This window comes from Onychomys torridus, chromosome 17, assembly GCF_903995425.1.
Source record: "Onychomys torridus chromosome 17, mOncTor1.1, whole genome shotgun sequence".
NCBI lineage: Eukaryota > Metazoa > Chordata > Mammalia > Rodentia > Cricetidae > Onychomys > Onychomys torridus.
In genome coordinates this window covers 50,828,378-50,847,377 of record NC_050459.1, presented here as the reverse complement: position 1 = coordinate 50,847,377, position 19,000 = coordinate 50,828,378, and the positions used below count along the sequence as shown (strand labels likewise).

Here is a 19,000-nt window from a genome sequence, read left to right as displayed (position 1 = left end):
TAATGCTTCACTATCCAATTAGTGTGATTAATTTTTATGCTTTTTTTCCAACTATTAGTTAAAGCTAGAAAATCAAAATAAATTGATAAATGTTCGATATTTGTTACTGAAAAAGAGTTCAAACATTTAATCTTTCCTGCATCCTACAGAGAGAGGCATTCTCTCACTATACAATAGTGTTAGAATTATCTAATTTTTTTCTCTCTCTCCTAACTCCATTGAGTGACCTTATTTAGTAAACTTATATTTCAAGAATCATTTCTTCCTTGCATTTAAAAAATATCAAAATTTTAGTTATTGTTTTTCTGTTTTGTATTATTTGGCAATCATCACAATTTACCTTCCTAATTCACATATAGAGGAGCTATTTTGTGTATTACATTTTTCTCTTATAGAAGATGGTTCTAAGAACATATATGAAAAATATAAAACTGATTGACATCTACAAACCATATTCATTTGGCAGTTGGCAAAGTGGTTGCCATGTGAACATGAGTACCAGAGTTTTGTTTCCAACACACAGTCTTGGTGGTTTGTGTTTATAAACACAGAGCTAGGAAGGCAGGCAGGTGTGTCCCTGAGCCTTACTGGCCAGCTAACCTAGTGACTGGCTTCGTCACAAAATACAAGGTAGCATCTAAGAAAAGGTATTTGCAATTAACTTTCAGATTACAAGCACGCAAGAATACACACACACATTAAAATGAGACCAAAATTCTCAAACCTAGCTGCCACTTAAATTGACTGAAAAAGGTACAGCTTGCATACATTTTCTTGAAGCTAGAAAAGATTCTGTGTCAAAAAAGGAAGCCATTACAAGAAAGTCAACCTGCTTGTTATTATGTGAAATCTATAGGTTACTAAGTGAAATGGAAGTGGTGTCTTGAATTTAGATTTCTTCATTCTCTTCACGTCTACAGTTGCAATATTGGAGCAATATGTGGTTCAGCAAATCTCCTAGAAGAATCAAGCAGCCCTGCTTTCATGTTTACCACAACTTTGCAGAGTCTTACTCTCTACTTTAGGTTTCTTAGTTACTATTTCTGTAATTATTATGGTGACATCACATTTTTAATGTTAATCTGGTTTTATTTTAGGAGATGGGAATCTCTGCTTCAAGTGAACTTTTCTTTCCTTCCTTCTTCCCTCCCTCCTTCCCTCCCTTCCTTCCTTCCTTCCTTCCTTTATTTCTTTCTTTGAATTTACAAGGTAGTTTATTATTTTCTCCTCCATCTGTTCCTCCCAGTTCCTCCCCACTTCCCTTCCCATCCCAATCCACTCCCTTTCAGCCTCATTTAAAAAGAATAGGCTTAGTCTCCCATGGGGAGTCCGCAACACCTGGTACGCTCAGTTGAGGCTGGTCTAAGCCCCTCTTCCTTGCATCCAGGCTGCACAAAGTGTCTCACCATAGGCACTAGGCTCCAAAACCCAGCTCATGCACAAGGGACAGATCCTGATCCCACTGCCTGGGGCCCCCCTATATAGTTCAAGTGAGACTTTGCTTTGGAGGAGGTGGGAATGAGGAGTGGGTTGGGGGGTAAGGCTGGGGGCAGGAGGAGGAAGGACAGGGCAACCTGTGGTTGGTGTGCAAAATGAATAGAAAATCATTTAATAAAAAAAGAATAGGCTTCTAAGAGATAACAACCAACATAAGCAAGTAAAATATAAGATATAACAAAAATCCATCACACTAAGGCTAGACAAGGCAATCAAACAAAAGGAAAAAAGCCCCAAGAGCAGGCACAAGAATCAGAGACCCACTCATTCACAGACTCAGGAGTCCTGTAAAAATGATAAGCTGAAAGCTGTAATACATACATGGAGGACTGGTGCAGACCCATGTCAGCTCTGTGCTTGCAGCTTCTGTCTCTATGAATTCATGTGAGCCTTGCTCAGTTGGTTTAGAGGCCCTTGTTCTCCTGATGTCCTCCATCTCCTCTGTCTCTTACACTCTTTGTGCATTCTTTACCTCAGGGTTCCCTGAGCTCTGAGAGTAGGGATTGGACGGAGACATCCTTTTTAGAGCTGTGTATTCCAAGGACTCTGTGTGTATGTGTAACATTTGACTGTGGGTCTCTGCATCTGTTTCCATCTGCTGCATGAGAAAGATTCTCTGATAATGACTAAATAAGGCACTGATCTATGGGTATAGCAGAATATTATCCAGAGTCATTATATAACTATTTTTTAAATGAATAGTATTTTATTTTACCCTGGGTCTCTAGACTATTTATTATCTGTTTTCGATCACACAAGCCATGTCAAGTATGGGTTCCATCTGGTGGAGTGTGCCTTACGTCAAATAAGGCATTGTTTGGTGACTCCCGCAAACTTTGCGCCACCATTGCCCTAGCATATTTTGCAGGCACGTCAGCATTATAGATCAAAAGTTTCATAAGTGAGTTGGTGTCTGAACTTTTCTTTTGGTAGCCTACACAGTACCTCTCTGTACCAAAGATATTAAAACATCGAGTGTTTAGGCACCAGCTCATCCTCTCCATGTTCAGTCAGTTGCGTAGGTGGTATCTTAAGCAATGGTGTCTTGCTGTCTTGGCGATATATTGTATTCTGCAATCAAGATGTACAGTATTTTCAGCAATTAGGTCTTATCATATAGAATTTTAGGAAGCCAAGGTTATTTACATAAATTGTAGAGTTTAGAGGTCTTCTGAGGTCTTTCTGACCAGCAACTCTTACCATATATCTGACACTAGAATTTTGTTCTTAATAATTCATGATGTCTAGGATCAACATCCACCCATGTAGAATACTTCCATTTGAGGTCTATTTTAAATTTTTTTAAATAAGTTTATAAAAGTGAGTTTTCATGTGACTTTTTCTTATATTATTAGTTTTGGTTCATCCTTCCCTACACCAATAATTGATTAATGGTAGAAACTTGCTTTCTTCATCAAAATTCTACTGTAAAACAATGAGTTCCCTTTCTAAAATTTATTTTGTTTTTTCATTTTTAAAAAGCATTTTTCTATTTGGCTCTCTATAGTGGATGTTCTTAATTTTTCTACTATATTTAGCAAATTATTGCAACTATTGATGGGGACTTCCTCTTATCTCTTCTTTTAGATTACATTTACTGGATAGAGTAATTTCACTGAGTTCCTTCAAAAATTAGTAATGTTGAGTATTTAATTAAAACATCACAAATTGTATTTTTTCTGAGAAACGGTTTTGAATTTATCTACCACTAATTTTTTTTTCTGTTTTTTGTTTTTCAATTCAGTAGGAGACAGAACACTATTGGCAGAGTCTGATAACAGAATAGCAAAGATTATGACATTTTTGATGGTCAAATATTTCAGAGTGCCTACACCTTAGTTTATCTTTGCTCTCTACACTCTGCTTATACTTCATTTCTATATATATGATTTAATATATATATTTCATTTCTATATATGTTATATATACATATTTCCATATATGTAAGTATGCATTTGAGAAATGAAGTCTGACCACAACAATCTTATATCCTAGTTTCTCAGAGGACTCTCAATATTTTTTAATTATAGACTGTAAGAATAAATTATATTGCTTTCCTCTGAATATTAATAATTGCTTTAAATACATAATTATTTTAGAGTAAAAGAATGTCACATAATATTATCAAGTTTAGCATTGTGATATGAATTATCCCAGAGAATGTGATTATATAGGAAGGAACAATTAGAGGATTGGAGGGAACTGTAAAATACTAATTATGTGCCTAGCCTCACTTATCATCTTCATAAATAAAAATGCTGAGGAAAGAAGTGTGACAGAGCTCATCATAGCTGTAGCTCCTTAGTGGAAGTTTGATATGAAACGTAGGGTCTGGATGTTTAACCTCCAACTCAGGATCTCCCTCTACACACATCAGCAAAGCTGTGCTATGGCAGGAGAACAATCAACACTGTAGTCTTGTGGGTAGAGGAACAGACCTTCTGCTCCTCACTAATTCTGTGAATCAGTGAACCTTTAAAGACAGTACATAAATGCAAAATAAAAACAATGAAGAATCAAAAGAGCAGAGTAGGGGGACAAGTAGCAAGACAAAGGAGATAGCTAGCCATGGTTCTCATTTACGTTGCCCAGAGCTGGAAGAAAATGTCTACACACTTCACTACCAAAGAGGAAAAATGGAATAACAGAAATTTGACAAAACAAAGAAAGCAAAACTTTAAAATGTAAAGCATGTTCCAGGGTTTTCGATGGCTGGTACTTCATAAAACTTATAAGAATATCAAATAACTATCACCTGGGAGACAATTATTACTTATATATTTTATATTTATTTTTACCAACAAAATCTAATAATAAAAATTTCTACTTTACAAATAAAGAATGACATTTTCTGAAAAAAGTGACCACATGATTTATAAATAAAAGTATAAGAACAAAAAAATAATTCTTATGATACTTTGTTTTAAATGTGGCCTCCTCATCTCACAGCAATATTTAATTTATAACTAAATATTCCACTATATAATTGTTAGTAAAATACTAAAGAAGACATGTATATACAGCCCATGTTATTCTTGACAAATTGGCTCCTTTTGCTCTTCCTATTGCTGAACTAGTTCTGTAGATTTATATCTAATTGAGAATTTTATGTGTAACAGTAATCATGCATTGATTTATGTAGCAAATTTCCACACACTCTGAGGTCAAACTATTAGCAAAGATTAAATAATTGTGTATGTACACGGTTTTAGGACATATCGCACTTAACCCTGACACAAAACAGCCTTTCTTGAAAGCTGTAATAAAAAAGAACCCTTGTCTAGAAGGTGGTGGCACATGTCTTTAATCCCAGCACACAAGAGTCAGCAGCAGGCAGATCTTGAGTTTGAGGCCAGCCTGGTCTACAGAGTGAAATCCAGGACAACCAGGGATATAGAGAGAAACCCCGTCTTGAAACACCAAAACACAAAGCAAACAAACAAAAAAGAATTCCCAATTCTGCTGAATCATACCCTAGTAAGTACAATGACTATTTCTTGAGATGAGGTTGCAAAAAATAAAGCAAACAAACAAACAAACAAAAAATTGTAAGACGCAATTGAAATGATTGCAATAAAAATACTATAATTAAGGATGATTTATACATTTTCTATCACACAAAAATAATTTTAAAAAACTTTAGAGCATTAATTCATGACTTTTTCTGGTGGTTTGCACATGTTCATATACCAAATTTGATTAATATAGTAGCGATCAACATTCCAACTTTCATAAACACACATTAAATGCCCAGTGTCTAGTTTCTAATAGGCACAATGTCTTTCACAACCAGTACATCTCCCAGTTGTACACGGATACTCAGTGACTTTCATATACACTACCACTGTAAGAAAATATATAGTTTATGAGCTCTGACTGTAATATGTTTTAGGAAAGGAACAACCCGTATGATGAGATATTTTGGCGTGAAAAAGGAAAGACACTCTCTGACATCCTCAAACATATGTATTGCTTACTCAAATAAAAAAATAAAGAACATTTAAAGCAAATTTAGAGGCAATCTAATGATAGTTCAGGAATAGAATGACTTACTAGGTTCCCCAATGAGTAAGACGATATTGTGTGAATATATTTTTATCGATATTCGTAGTCAATCTGCAGTTTTTATAAAATCAGTCTTCAGTGATTACTTCCAAGAAGATACAGACAAACCTGTGAGTGAGGCATGAAATAGGAGTTCTGCCTAAGCAGACTGCTCACCTGCTGTGAATGGGCATGATGAGAATTGCTTATTCATTTTACTAGTGACATATATAGCTAAGTGCTTAGGTATAGGTATTCAATGTTTTGTGAACTGAAGAAAACAAAACATATATAAAAACTGAAGAAAGATTAACATAAGCAGAAAACATTTCATTCATTTTAGATGTAGAAATTTTTCATCTTAATGAATTCAGATTTAATTGATTTCTAAAGAAGTAATTATGAATTTAAGTTTTTGTATACTTTACTGGGGATATCTTTAAGCCAGATAAGATAGTGGGAACATGTTATACCAACTGCTCACGAGGCTGTAAAAGGAAAATGCATATGAGAATGGGTTTTGGGATAGACTAAGCAAGCTGATGAAAACTTACTTCTAAGTAATAGTAATAGAAAAAAAATCTCACTCAAACACCTTATCAGATTGGTTCTCAGGTGTCTATAATCTTTATAGGAACAATTGGAAGTGAATGATATATAAAGAACTGGTGATTTTTCTTCCATTTCTACTAAAATTAGAGAATTCGACAAATACCATTCAGTGAGCTAATTTCTGCACACAAAAACATATCCCCAGACCTTAGTTATCTTAACAGCATTATACTAGTTTGTAAATTCCAATATCTTATTTTTTACTTTTTTTCCCTTAAATTTTTGTGGGAGGCCAGCTCCAACTTTTTCTCAAGGTATTCTTTATTATTATTATTATTATTATTATTTGTGTTTTAATTTTACATATCAGCCATGGGTTCCCCTGTTCTCCCCCCTCCCTCCCCCACCTTCCCCCCAGCCCCTCCCCTCCATTCCCATATCCTCCAGGGCCAAGACTCCCTTGGGGATTCAGCTCAACCTGGTAAATTCAGTACAGGCAGGTCTAGTCCCCTCCTTCCAGGCTGAGCAAAGTGTCCCTGTGTAAGTTCAAGGTACTCTTGAGGAGAGAGGTATAAGAAATATTTATATAGAAAGATAGTGTGGAGAAGACAGACAGAAACACAGGATAGTTTTGGAGGACGTGGATCATTATCCACCAGCCCCTTCAGTCTCTTCTAAGGGCTTTTTATAGGAATGCCAAGGGGTGGGGCAAACTTCCTTCCCCCTAGCCCAGCCAAATGCAGACCCTTCCACACACCTGATAACCACAAATGTGGTCAAAAGCCATCCCCTAATCCAGCCCTGCTGGGTAAAGCAAGTTCAGATCTCACTAGGAAACTTCTGTGTGTCCAAATTTTAATGTCCACTAGGAACCCTGATAATCCTCAAACCCTTTCTCCAATAAAATGGTCAAGATTTGCTTTCAGATAAATAAATGACTGCATTTCTTTCAGGAAATAGAGGCCAAATCCTCAGCAGCTCATCATTTGTTTACCACTCATATAATACGGGACTGGTGTCTATTGTGGGATAATCACCTTCTAAACATTATTGAACAGCAAAGCCTTTTGTGCTCTCTCAGAGTGTACATTCTCACTGAAAGAAAGTCATGAAGTAGATGAAAACATTAATTCACAATAGTAATATGTTACAGAAGGCAGCTGTCGGGCCGGGTGGTGTCACACGCCTTTAATCCCAGAACTCGGGAGGCAGAGCCAAGCAGATCTCTATGAGTTCAAGGCCAGCCTGGGGTACCAAGTGAGTTCCAGGAAAGGTGCAAAGCTACACAGAGAAACCCTGTCTCAAAAAACAAAACAAAAGAAAAAGAAAAAAAGAAAAAGAAAGCAGCTGTCTCTATAAAGGTTGGCACAATCCTGCAGTCCCAGCAGTTATAAGACAGAGACAAAGGGGTCACTACAAGGTTGAGTTTGCCTGGTCTGCATAGGGAGTTCCAGGGTTATATAGTAAGACTGTCCAAAAGGAACAAAGGATGAGAAGGGGTGGTTTACATATGAGAGAGAGAAATAGAGAGGGGAGGTTGAAAGAGAAGGCCAAAGGTGAAGAAAAGGAAGGATGGGGTGGAGGTACAGCAGGAGGGAGAAGGGGAGCAGTGAAGAAGTAGGAGGAGGAGAAGAAAAGAAAAGAAATGAAAAGTTAGAAAAAGAGTCTGCATATAGTATTTGAAATTCCTGTCTATGTTGGAGTGATAAAGAAAGATCTCTACAAATGAGCAAAGTTGGAAGGCACCAATATTCATGGATTTTTGACTTTCCCAATTGCTCACCCTTGTGATATTTTATCTGTATGTTAATAAATAAAGTTGGCCTGGAGATCAGAGGACATAGACAGCCATAAACAAAAGTCAGGTAGTGGCAGCACATGCCCTTAATCTGATCACGTGGCAAGCAGAGTCTCCATGTCTTCAAGGATACACTAGGGAACAGCCAAGCGTGGTGACACACACCTTTAATCCCAACACCAACCATAGAGACCTGGAGGTCTATACAGGCAGGCAGTAACAAGGAAGTGAGGTCGCTGGGCTAAGAGCCAATGAGAAGGCAGAACAGCAAGGCAACAAAAACCTCAGATAAATAGGAAGTAGCTCTTGGGAAGCTTCGGTGGCCTGGTGAGTTAAGGTTAGCTGGTGTCACTATTTCCCTGATCTCTAAGGCTTTCACCCCTACATTTGGCTCTGTATTTCTTATTTAATAAGACCATTTAGAAATTTGTCTACACACCCTCACTGGTTTCCTATATTATCCTTATGCTACTCGCTCAGAAGGAACAGTTTGAATAACTCAAAGTGTCAGTAGGATCCTTCCTGGGACCTAAGCTTATCTTATTCTCAGAAGTCAATGTTAGCAGATCTGTCTTGTAAAATAGATTTATTAAATATTTGCTCAGTACTGCATTTGAATATTGAGTTTGCACAATTCAATTATCCCAGTTTCTTCTTATGTAAAATGGCTCCAGCCCTAGGCCTTTAAAAGTGGATTCGCACCCTCTGCTCTTCATACAACTTGAGGTGCAGCTCTCTTTCCCCAGTTAGCCTACACCAGGCTCTTCAGTTCATCAAATTTTGTTTTTTTCCACTGTATTTAATTCTACACACACCAGGTTTTCTTCTCAAAGCAGTCATTTAATAAATTTGCCCTTATTTTCCTAATCATAGTATGTTCCCAGCTCTCTCAGGTCTGGCATGATACTATGTATATTTTCAATTTCCTTACCCAGTGGTGCGCATAGTACACAATCAATACACATCCCAAATTGATAGTCACAGCAATCTACAAGACAGTCATAGTAACGCCATTTTAGCCAGGAGACAAATACTAGGTGCATTATGAAAAATATCAGCATAAATTTCCTGTTTAGGTGGCCAATATCTCCTTTGAGTATTACTACATCAGTTACATACTGGAAAACTCTTTTCTGCTTGAAACTTATACATTTACCCATGATATTTAATCTCATGCCTTGATAATTTAAAATATCACATTTACTTTTTATAACATTTTAAAAATGGTGATTATACAGTATTTCATAATTTAAAGAAGATGCCTGAATACACAATCTGTTATAATGAGTTACATTACAGTGTATTAGTATTTCAAAATATGTAAAACTATGAATTAATAATAATAATAAATATTTTTAATATTGTAGTACTTAATTTATTATTTTCATTTGGATTTTTGTTTTGTTTTGTGTCATTGGGTTTTGTATGTGTCTGGGTTTTTTGTTGTTTGTTACATTTTTTAACAAAACAAATGCAAACTCAGGGGATTACATGGATGTAGATAGTAAAGCTTTATAACATCTGCAATAAAATCTTCTGCCTTCATGTATAAGAATGCAATTATTTTTAGACTTAATTTAACAAATTCAATACAAAATTTCTAAGATGCCATTTAAATTAATGTACTTGTTTTGTTACATAATGTTAAAGAGTCACTCATTTCTTTGAAAACCTTTGCTTCTGGGATCTTTGCTTACCAGTCTAAACACCAAGCTGTCACACAGAGAAAATGAATTTTTTAACAGGTGTCCCAATGATGATATCACTATACATTGTCTAGATCTGTAGCCTGCAAAGTGACTGAATTAGAAGCCATGGACTTAAAAACATCTCTAAAAGTGTGAAAAGAAAAGCAGGGTTATTTGTGTATTTCACTCAGGACTTAGTAATTACATATAAAATCTTCAAATATGATAATTAGCCTTTTATTTTGGGGGGAAAGTCTAGAAAACAAAAGCAGTACTTTCTCTTACCTTTCTTACTAAGTACAATTTATAGAATGAAGTATAGACTTAGTTATACCTTGTTGCATATAGTTCAAAATCCTTCTGCTGTTAATTTGGACATTCTATAGAAGAGAGATTTGCAGATTTAAAAGTTTCCCAGTCATGGAAATGTTCAATGAAAGTAGTTTTTCTTCTTATTTTATTCACATGGAACTTGGACAGAACAACTCTTACTTTGCTGCACAATTGTATTGAGTTAAACACACATAAAATATTTCAGTGTGATGCTTTGCACATGAAATTTCCCACTGGATTTTTAATTTCTATTTATTCTAGAAGATAATAAAGTGACATCTTTCCTGAAAATAAAATAGGAGCAGAGGCATCATATCAGGATTTTGTTTTTATTGGGGTGGCTGGGTGGAGGGTGGCATTTTGTTTGTTTTGTTGTTTGAGTCAAGGTCTCTAGGACAGACTAGACTCAAACTTCCCATGTAACAGAGGATAACTTCCAACCTGCTACTTCTGCCTCGACTCCCTAGCACCCAGACTAGGTTGTGAGTCCTTCTATCCCTGGTAATGCTGTGTCAGAGATCTGACCCAGAGCCATACGAATGCTAAGCAAGCACTCTACCACTAAAAACGCCCTCAGCACTTCCGTGTTTATTAGGGCTCAGCATACAAACACTTCAAAAATTGCCCGAAAGTATAGAAAATTTTGTATGTATCATCATCATCATCATCATCATCATCATCATCATCATCATTGATTTTTTTAAGGCTAGCCTTTAACCAGGACACCACTGGCTTCAGGCCAATGAGTTCAAGGATCACAGGCATGCACTACCATGTCCTGCTTCATCCTGTTCTTAAAGGTGCACTTTCTTATAATTCCCCTTCTTGATGCGGACATCTGCCTTACGAAAGGAACTGTCACAGAGAGGATACAAGAAGCTAAAAAGGATGCCTTCTGATGTTATTATTGGAGTATAACTTTGATACAGAAACTGAATTTCCTAAGCCCCCCCCCGCAAGTGAATTCTGTTCATTAAAATCAAGTATTTTGTAAAACAAATTAATAAGGTTAAAAAATAGAAAAATCTTTAAAGATTTTAAACTTTAATATTCTGTTAATATAAAGCAGTATTATAACATAACAGAGGAGTTTCTATTAAAAATAGATTCATACCTACACACACTTACAAATACATATTCACACTCATCTTTGCAGTTCTTTGAAGCAATCACATTTAAATCAGAGGAGAGCACATACATATAGAAACTGTTATTTATTATAAGTTGCAGAATAAAATGAGAAATCTGTATTTCATTCAAGAAGAGACAACATGAATTCTATCATATGAAAGAAAAATATTGTAGTCTTATAAAACTTTGGAGATTTAAAAATTCTATGAGAGGCAATGAGATTTAAAAGTGAGCAGCTAACACGAAAGTATAAAAAACAGCATGGAGCATGGAGAATAATATACAGAAAAAAAGCTGTAACACATCATTCAACATATATGTGTGTATGTGTCACACACACACACACACACACACACACACACACACACACGTAAAATAAAGAAAAGTCATATGAAATCCCAATGAGATTCAAAGGAACATTACTTCAGGAATGATTGCTATGTGTAGACTGCCCTTCCTTGGCACCGGAATGCAAGTTATAGACATGAAAGAAGATTTAAAAAACCAAAACAAAAACAACAAAAAACTTACTGTTTTTCCAATCTTAACTTTGTCATTTTTTTTTCATTTTTTGGTGGTGGACAGGTGAATAAAGATAGTGGGGTAGGGAAAGTGTGAACTCCAGTGTGAAACTCCATAGTTTCAGAATGGCTGTTTTAACTCTAGATGTTCATTGAGATGTATGGACTTTGGGGGTAGTTGATGTTGTTGTGATTTTTTCATTTGCAAATCCATTATAATGAAGCTTTAATAAATAAGAGAATATGTAACCACAGAATGCCACAAGAAAAAAAAATAAACTCAATGTATCAAAAACATAATCCATGAGTTATTTTTCTAAATATCCCATATAATAAGACTGACACCAGTTACTCTTTAAGAGGTTATGTTAAATGACAAATGTCAATTTCAAATACTAAACATTAGCTTTACTAGGTTCTCAGTCTCAGCTGAATAACACGAAAATCTTCAAATGTGCCTAAACAAATGTGCAAAAGAAGGAAGAGGCTGACAAGATTTCTACTACTGTCCTGACATTTTAGGATTGTGTATATTTGTTGTGCATGTCTAAGTGTGGGATTTCCTTGCAAGTAGGCACAGGCATGAGTACAGATGCCTATGTGTGTGTGTGTGTAGAGGCTCGAGGCAAGTTCTGCTAGAAAACTTACATCAGCGTGTAAGGCAGAGCAACAACTTGTGATAGCAAGCCCCAGCATCTACATGCATACACTTGTGTACGTGCACCTGCAGGTGCACTTCCATACATATATAAAAATTAAAATCTAATGACCTACATAGGAGAGGAAAGCATTTGTCTTTCGGGGGATTACTTTATTTGCTTAATAAAATAGTTTTCAGCTCAATCATTTTCCTGCATATGTCATGCCTTCAATTTTTCATCAAGGATAACAACTATGCTAGAGTGTAGAAATCGTACATTTTCATTATATATTATTGATGGATGGATATCTGTTCTAGAATATGAAATAATTTTTTTCAGATGAAAACTTTATTTTTTTTCCTTGTAGGGAAAGGTGAACATGGAAAACCATATCCTCTTACTGAAGAGGACCGTGATGACTCAGCTTACAGGGAAAACGGATTCAATATTTTTGTCAGCAACAATATTGCTTTAGAGAGGTCGCTGCCAGACATCCGTCATGCTAAGTAAGTGTGAACATGTCAAGTGTGTTTGTTTCTTTGGTTATTTTATGTTATTAATTTTTTTTTTACCTTTTATTGATTCTTTATCGATTTCACATCTTGCATTCTGATCCCACTTATCACCTCATCTCTTCATAGCTGCCCTCTGCCTTTGCAACCTGCACCCTGCCCCCCCCCCCAATGAAAACCAAATTTAAAGGGAAAATCCAAAGCCAAATACAAAAACAAACAAAGTAACAAACAAAGAATCTCATCATGGAAGCTGTAGTGTGGCCCGTTGAGGCAAACAGTTTACCCTTTAGTCCTTACAACTGCTCATTGCCAAATGTCATTGGTCTGACTCAAGGCCTCTAGTTTCTGCTACACCAACCATAATGGGCTCTCACTGGGGCTCCTCTTGGATATCCTGTTGTTGTCCTTTGTCATGGAGATCCTGCTGTTTTGGATGCATAGGTTCATCCCCTTCATGTACTTCAACAGTTCATGGATTCAGGGGATGGTGGGGTGAGCCAACTCATAGCACCGGTTCTGGGCCCGGTGGTAGCTAGGTCCGTCAGCTCCTTAGCTTTTTCTCCTCAGGGTGAACTCTCCAGCAACTGCTTTGGCTAGCTCACCCAGTGCAAGCCTGCTGAAAGGATGGGGCCAGTTCTCTTGCTCTCAGGCCCTCAGATCCACTACTGAAATCATGTCACCAGGGCCAGTTCTACTGTTTTGTCCTGGCAAGGTGTAGGAGCCTCTCTTCCTATTGCTGTATGTGGCATAAGAGGCGAGGAGGAGGCGGGGTTAGTTCTCCTGCTCTCAAGCCCTCAGCTCTAGGGTGCTGCCCTGATGGGAAGTAGAGGCTGCTTTCTTGTGTGCTGCAGCATGTGAGGGTCACAGGTTGCTCTCCTAGTCTGGAGACCCCAGGGCCAGCTCTCTCACCTGCGGTTTTGACATTTACTGCATATCACTATGGTATATGTAACCAAAGTGTCACATTAATCATTTGGATTAAAAATCTCGTGTTTTGTAAAGGTTAAGTATATCTAATTAAAATTAAATAATTTTTGAAATTCTAAAAGAATGCCAACCTTACTCATTGCTGCAATTTTTAAAAAATGGCAAAAAGCAATGTAAAGGGTTAAGGCTTTATTTTGGCTGAGTTCTGAGGTGATGAAGCCTACCATAGCAGAAAAGGATCTGTAGCTGGAGCAGCCTACAGCTGCATGGGAGTCATCATGCTCTCCTCAGTAATGGGCATGGACACATCTGGGCAGCAGGAACATACCTACATTTCAGTGACCTCCCCCAAGCAGAGCTGGTATATGAACTTGAACCAGGTAATAAAGTGTAAGGCCCATCTCCAGTTTCCTCTGCCAAAATCCTACCTCTTAAAGGATCTACAACCTCCCAAAACAGTGCTATCTCTAGAGATCAAATGTTCAAATGCATGAGCTTGTAGCCAACATTTTGAATCTAAACCATAATAAGGACTCTGAAAATTAATGCATGTTCATTGACTCTATTACCTTTATTTAAAACAAAATGTTTTTAGACGAAGTCCATACTTTTTATCTTTCATCATCTACATATTATGGGTTGGGGATAAACATTTTTTTCTCTGTTAGACACGTTATCAGAACCGTATTTGGACATGCACCTTCAATGGACTACTTTTTAAAGCCAACATTACTTTGGGTCCTTGACCTAATATTGCCATAGAGAGTGATTAGAATGAGCGATTACATGGTGGTAGTTTCTTCTTCAATTCCATGTCATTTTATGAATTGCTTGTGGTTTGACAATTGACAAAGAGTTACATTGTATTAACTGATACAGGAATGCTGCTGCATGGAATCCTCTGGAGTTCACCTGTCTATAATGATGACTTCAACCTTATCTCTATATTGTTAATTATGAGGGGATGGAAACTTATGTGGTTTTCTGGACACTTAAAGAAAGCTAAAAAACTATGACAACACTGGATGTGAACAGAATTTTCAACTCCTTAGCTTTGATTTAACTCCACAGGAACCCCCATTGCAGTCTCCCCTAAGAAACATTTGCATGAGAGAGGAGAGGACAGGGAGAGAGAGAGGGTGGAAGAAGGGAGGGAACAATAATAACAGATACTATGAAAAACTGAGATTAGAGCCATAAATTAAATGAGAACTGTAAATAAGTAAAGCTCAGTGTTATTTCAAGATAATCGACACTTAAGAGAAAAATATCTTATGCTTTAGGAAGCTATTATTTTATTTCCATTACTATTTCATTAATTTATTTGGCAAATATAATAATTATTGCGTTTTTCATCAGAACCGGTGGCAAATTAGATTTTTCTAATATCCTTAAGTAGAGAGGATTAATGTGAAGTGCAAATAAAATTTTTCCTAAACTGAAAACTCTATGTATTGTCCTCGGCCTTTTATCCAAACAAATTATTCTCAAGTTATTTACAATTATCTGTAGCAGTTCCCACTGACCAAAACATTTCTTGTTACAAGAAATTCTACGTCTAATTGTGCTCCATCAAAGATGAATAAGCTGCGTTGTTGGCATAATAAATATGCTCAGACAATAATTTCCTTATACCTTCTTTCTCCTCCAACATTCGCAACCTATTAAGGTGCATTCGAGTGGAAAGCGTTACAGTTGGAAACAGCAGAAAGCTGCTGAGGAAAGTTGATAGACTGTTATTTTTAGAGCATATTTTCAGTGTAACCACAACCTTAGAAAAATATATCTTTACACAATCCTGAAAAGTAAAAACAAAACTAATTTGATGTTTTTATTATACCCACTGAGCTTAGATTATTAAGAAAATATTATTCCAAATGTTAAGGAAGCAAACAGCAGCTACTCTTACCACGGTCTTCCTTCATTATTGAAGCTGGATTCTGAAAAAGGTCAAATGCCGTGGAGTAAAATGATATCAAACAAAAAGATAAAGCAAACACTAGCAGACACTGCATATCAGGAAGGCATTGAGAAATGACCCTGACAGCTCAACTTGACTTCAGTCCATATCTGATTCTCAAAAGGTCACTAACAGAACCCTGATGCTCCTCCTGACTTTGTGTCAGAGTCTCATCTGCAGAAAAAAAAAAAAAAAAAAAAAAAAAAAGCAAGCTAAAGTCTTGCAGGAAGGATCTACACTGCTTAAAGTTCTATGCTTCCGGGTTCCCTGTGACTCTCAAATGGATACAAATTTGATAGTAACACCATGAGGCTCTATGCAAATGGTCCTAGAAATTACAAAATCCAATTAATACGTATTTCAGGATTATTAGTTTAATTATTCCGCAGCTAACTAACCATAGTTTCTTTGTATTGATTCAGTCTGTAAAACAGAGTGCAAGATTTGGCTAACTTTAAAACACGACAGTTTAAAGAAGCTTTACACAGTCTTCGAGTGCCACTAGGAAAGAATTTGTTTTTTGGGCTTTAAAAAATGTTGTGAAAATATTATCTTGCAGCTTTTCTTAGCTTACTCTTTACTGCAGTTCATAAGCTCCCAGTGTGTTTGCTTCTGGCATCCACTGCTGATCTATGCACCTGTTCACATGCTCACCCTTAGAAAGCTTGTGTTCTGGGTGATTTGCTATGTTTAGTGTACATATTTGTTTATACTAACTCATTATCAATTACTTTAGAAACCTCAGTCTACAAGGATGTATTCATTTATATTTCTTATTCCATCCTTTCGTACTAGTATCAAAGCTAATACCCAGCTTTGATTATGTATGTCTTAAGCAATAACAGATATGTCACAGACAATAACAGAACCATGGTCTTGGAACCATGAATGAAGTAACATTAAATGGTAATGGGCAATAATTTGATGTGCCTTATTTATATCCTAGTAATTAAATTATTTCAAGATTTTTTTCATTTAGGTTTTTTAACTCATTTTCCATTGTTTAATCATCTTCATGCTCTGTGGACAGTTATATTATCTGTGCTTTGGTATTGTCTAAGTTTTCTCTATTTTTCCTAACTTTTATTCTATATGTTTTCAAACTATAATCTATATAATCTGCACATTTTAACCACCCACCTCTTTGTCATGGCTGTATGCTCAGTGTCTGGAATCTGTCTTTATATTTTTTCTTTACATTTTATTTTATTTCATATAATACTGATAAGATATGAGGGCATTTGTGTGACAGATGTCCAGTCAGTAGTTATCATAATGGCTGGGCTTCATAATAACACATTTTCATGTTTCCCCATCAGAATATTAATCATATCTTACTTTCATATTTAGACACTTACATGGATGTCACATATACACATTGTATTATGTAGAACATTTTATTTAATGTGCAACTGAGGATGTAAAAAGACAGATGGCACCAACTGCACCCCTCCCACTGGGCTCCACAGTAGTGCCCACAGTCCTGATAGCTGTACCAGAAGCCAGCGTAGTCCTAAGGACCACAGGGAAGACACCACTCACCACCTGCTAAACTCCTTTAAGCCTGTTCAACAACCCCAGACTACAACTCCTCCCTTTGGCCCCATATCCCAGCCTAATACTTTGGAAGAAGCCTTCGGCTCTATTAGAGGCCAGGCAGGATCTAGGAACCCCAGGTAAGGCACTGCCCACAACAAGCTAACATTCCTTAAAACTAGCCCAATAGCCCTAGGCTATACCTATACCCTGAGCTCCATACTAGAGCCCATAGCCCTAGCAGCCTTCCTGGAGGCCAGGTTGGTCCTAGGAACTCCAGGTAAGACACTGTCCACTGCCCACAAAACTCCTTTAAAGTCTGCTCAACAACCCCAGACTGCGCGCACACACACACACACACACACACACACACACACACACACACACAATTGCCCCCAAACCCCAACCCAGGCTCCATATACTGGTCTACAACTTCAGGAGAAGACTTCAGCTTTACTGGGACACAGGCTGAATCTAGGGACCCTAGCACCAACAGCTGTACTGGAGGCCAGGCTGGTCCTAGGGACCCCAGAGGCCAGACCAGATCTAGGTAACTAGGTCTGTACTCCATCCTCTGGGCTCCATATCCTTGTCTACAACTTCAGAGGAAGACTGCAGATTTACCAGAGGCCATGCCAAATCTAAGGACCTCTAGCCCCCCAAAACACAAGAGGGAATACCCTACTAGATCTGAAGACGTATTAGTGATCAAAACCCTTGGTCTTTTAGGCCATAAGAAGATAGAGGAAGGAGAAACCAAGAGACAAAACACTCATCTAACAAAGACAAACTCAGGAATAAACACCTAAATGTATAATCATCCAGAATCCAGTCACCCAAATGCCAGTGTAAGCAAATAATAACAGAAAAGGAAATAAAGCAATACCAGAACACAACTATATCCTACAACAGCAAGACCTGAACAATTCAACACAACGGAAACACAAGAAAATGACCTTAAATTTTACTTTATTAAGATGATAGAGGTCCTTAAAGAGGATATGGCCAAATCCTTTAGAGAAATTTTTTTTTTAAAAGACAAAAAAATTGGAAGAAATCAATAAATCCCTAAAAGAAAACCAAGAATAAACAAACAAATAAAGGAAACTGTTCAGGATCTGAAAATATAAATAGAAGCAATAAAGAAAACACAAACTGAAGGAGCCCTGTAAATGGAAAAACTGGGTAATTGAACAAGAACTACAGATGCAAGTATCCGCAACAGAATATAAGAGAGGGAAGATAGAATCTCAGGCACTTAAGACATAGTAGAATAAATAGATTCATTAGTCAATGAAAATTATAAATATAAAATATTCCTAACATAAAACACCCAGGAAATCTGAGACACTGTGAAAAGACCAAACATAAGAATAATAGGAATAGAAGAAGGAGAAGAAACTCATCTCAAAACCCCAAGAAATATGTTTAACCTACTCATAAAGGAAAATTTTCCCAACAAAAATAAGGACATGCCTATAAAGGTAAAAGAAGTTTACAGAATACCAAATAGATTGTATCAGAAAAGAAAATGTCTTCCACACATAATAATCAAAACACTAAACATACAGAACAAAGAAAGAATGTTGAAATTAGCAAGGGAAAAAGGTCAAGTAACATAGGCAGACCTCTTGGAATCACATCCAAGTTCTTAATGGAGGCACTAATCCAAAATGGCCTGGACTGATACCTTGCAGACTCTAAGAGAATAATGATTACAGCCCATACTACTATACTTGGTAAAACTGTCAATCACCATAGATGGAGAAAACATGATATTTCATGACAAATTTAAACAATATGTATCCACAAATTCAGCCCTACATAAGGTACCAGAAGGAAAAAATCAAAGCCCAG

At 36.7% G+C, this 19,000-nt stretch overlaps 1 protein-coding gene across 1 annotated transcript in view; it reads left to right on the top strand.

The window, feature by feature from the left end:
• Galntl6 (polypeptide N-acetylgalactosaminyltransferase like 6) overlaps positions 1-19,000 on the top strand; it is a 1,096,110-nt gene that overhangs the window by 433,113 nt on the left and 643,997 nt on the right. The window contains exon 4 of the mRNA XM_036209517.1: positions 12,573-12,711. Coding sequence (XP_036065410.1) covers positions 12,573-12,711 — 139 coding nt within the window. The remainder of the gene's footprint in view (positions 1-12,572; positions 12,712-19,000) is intronic.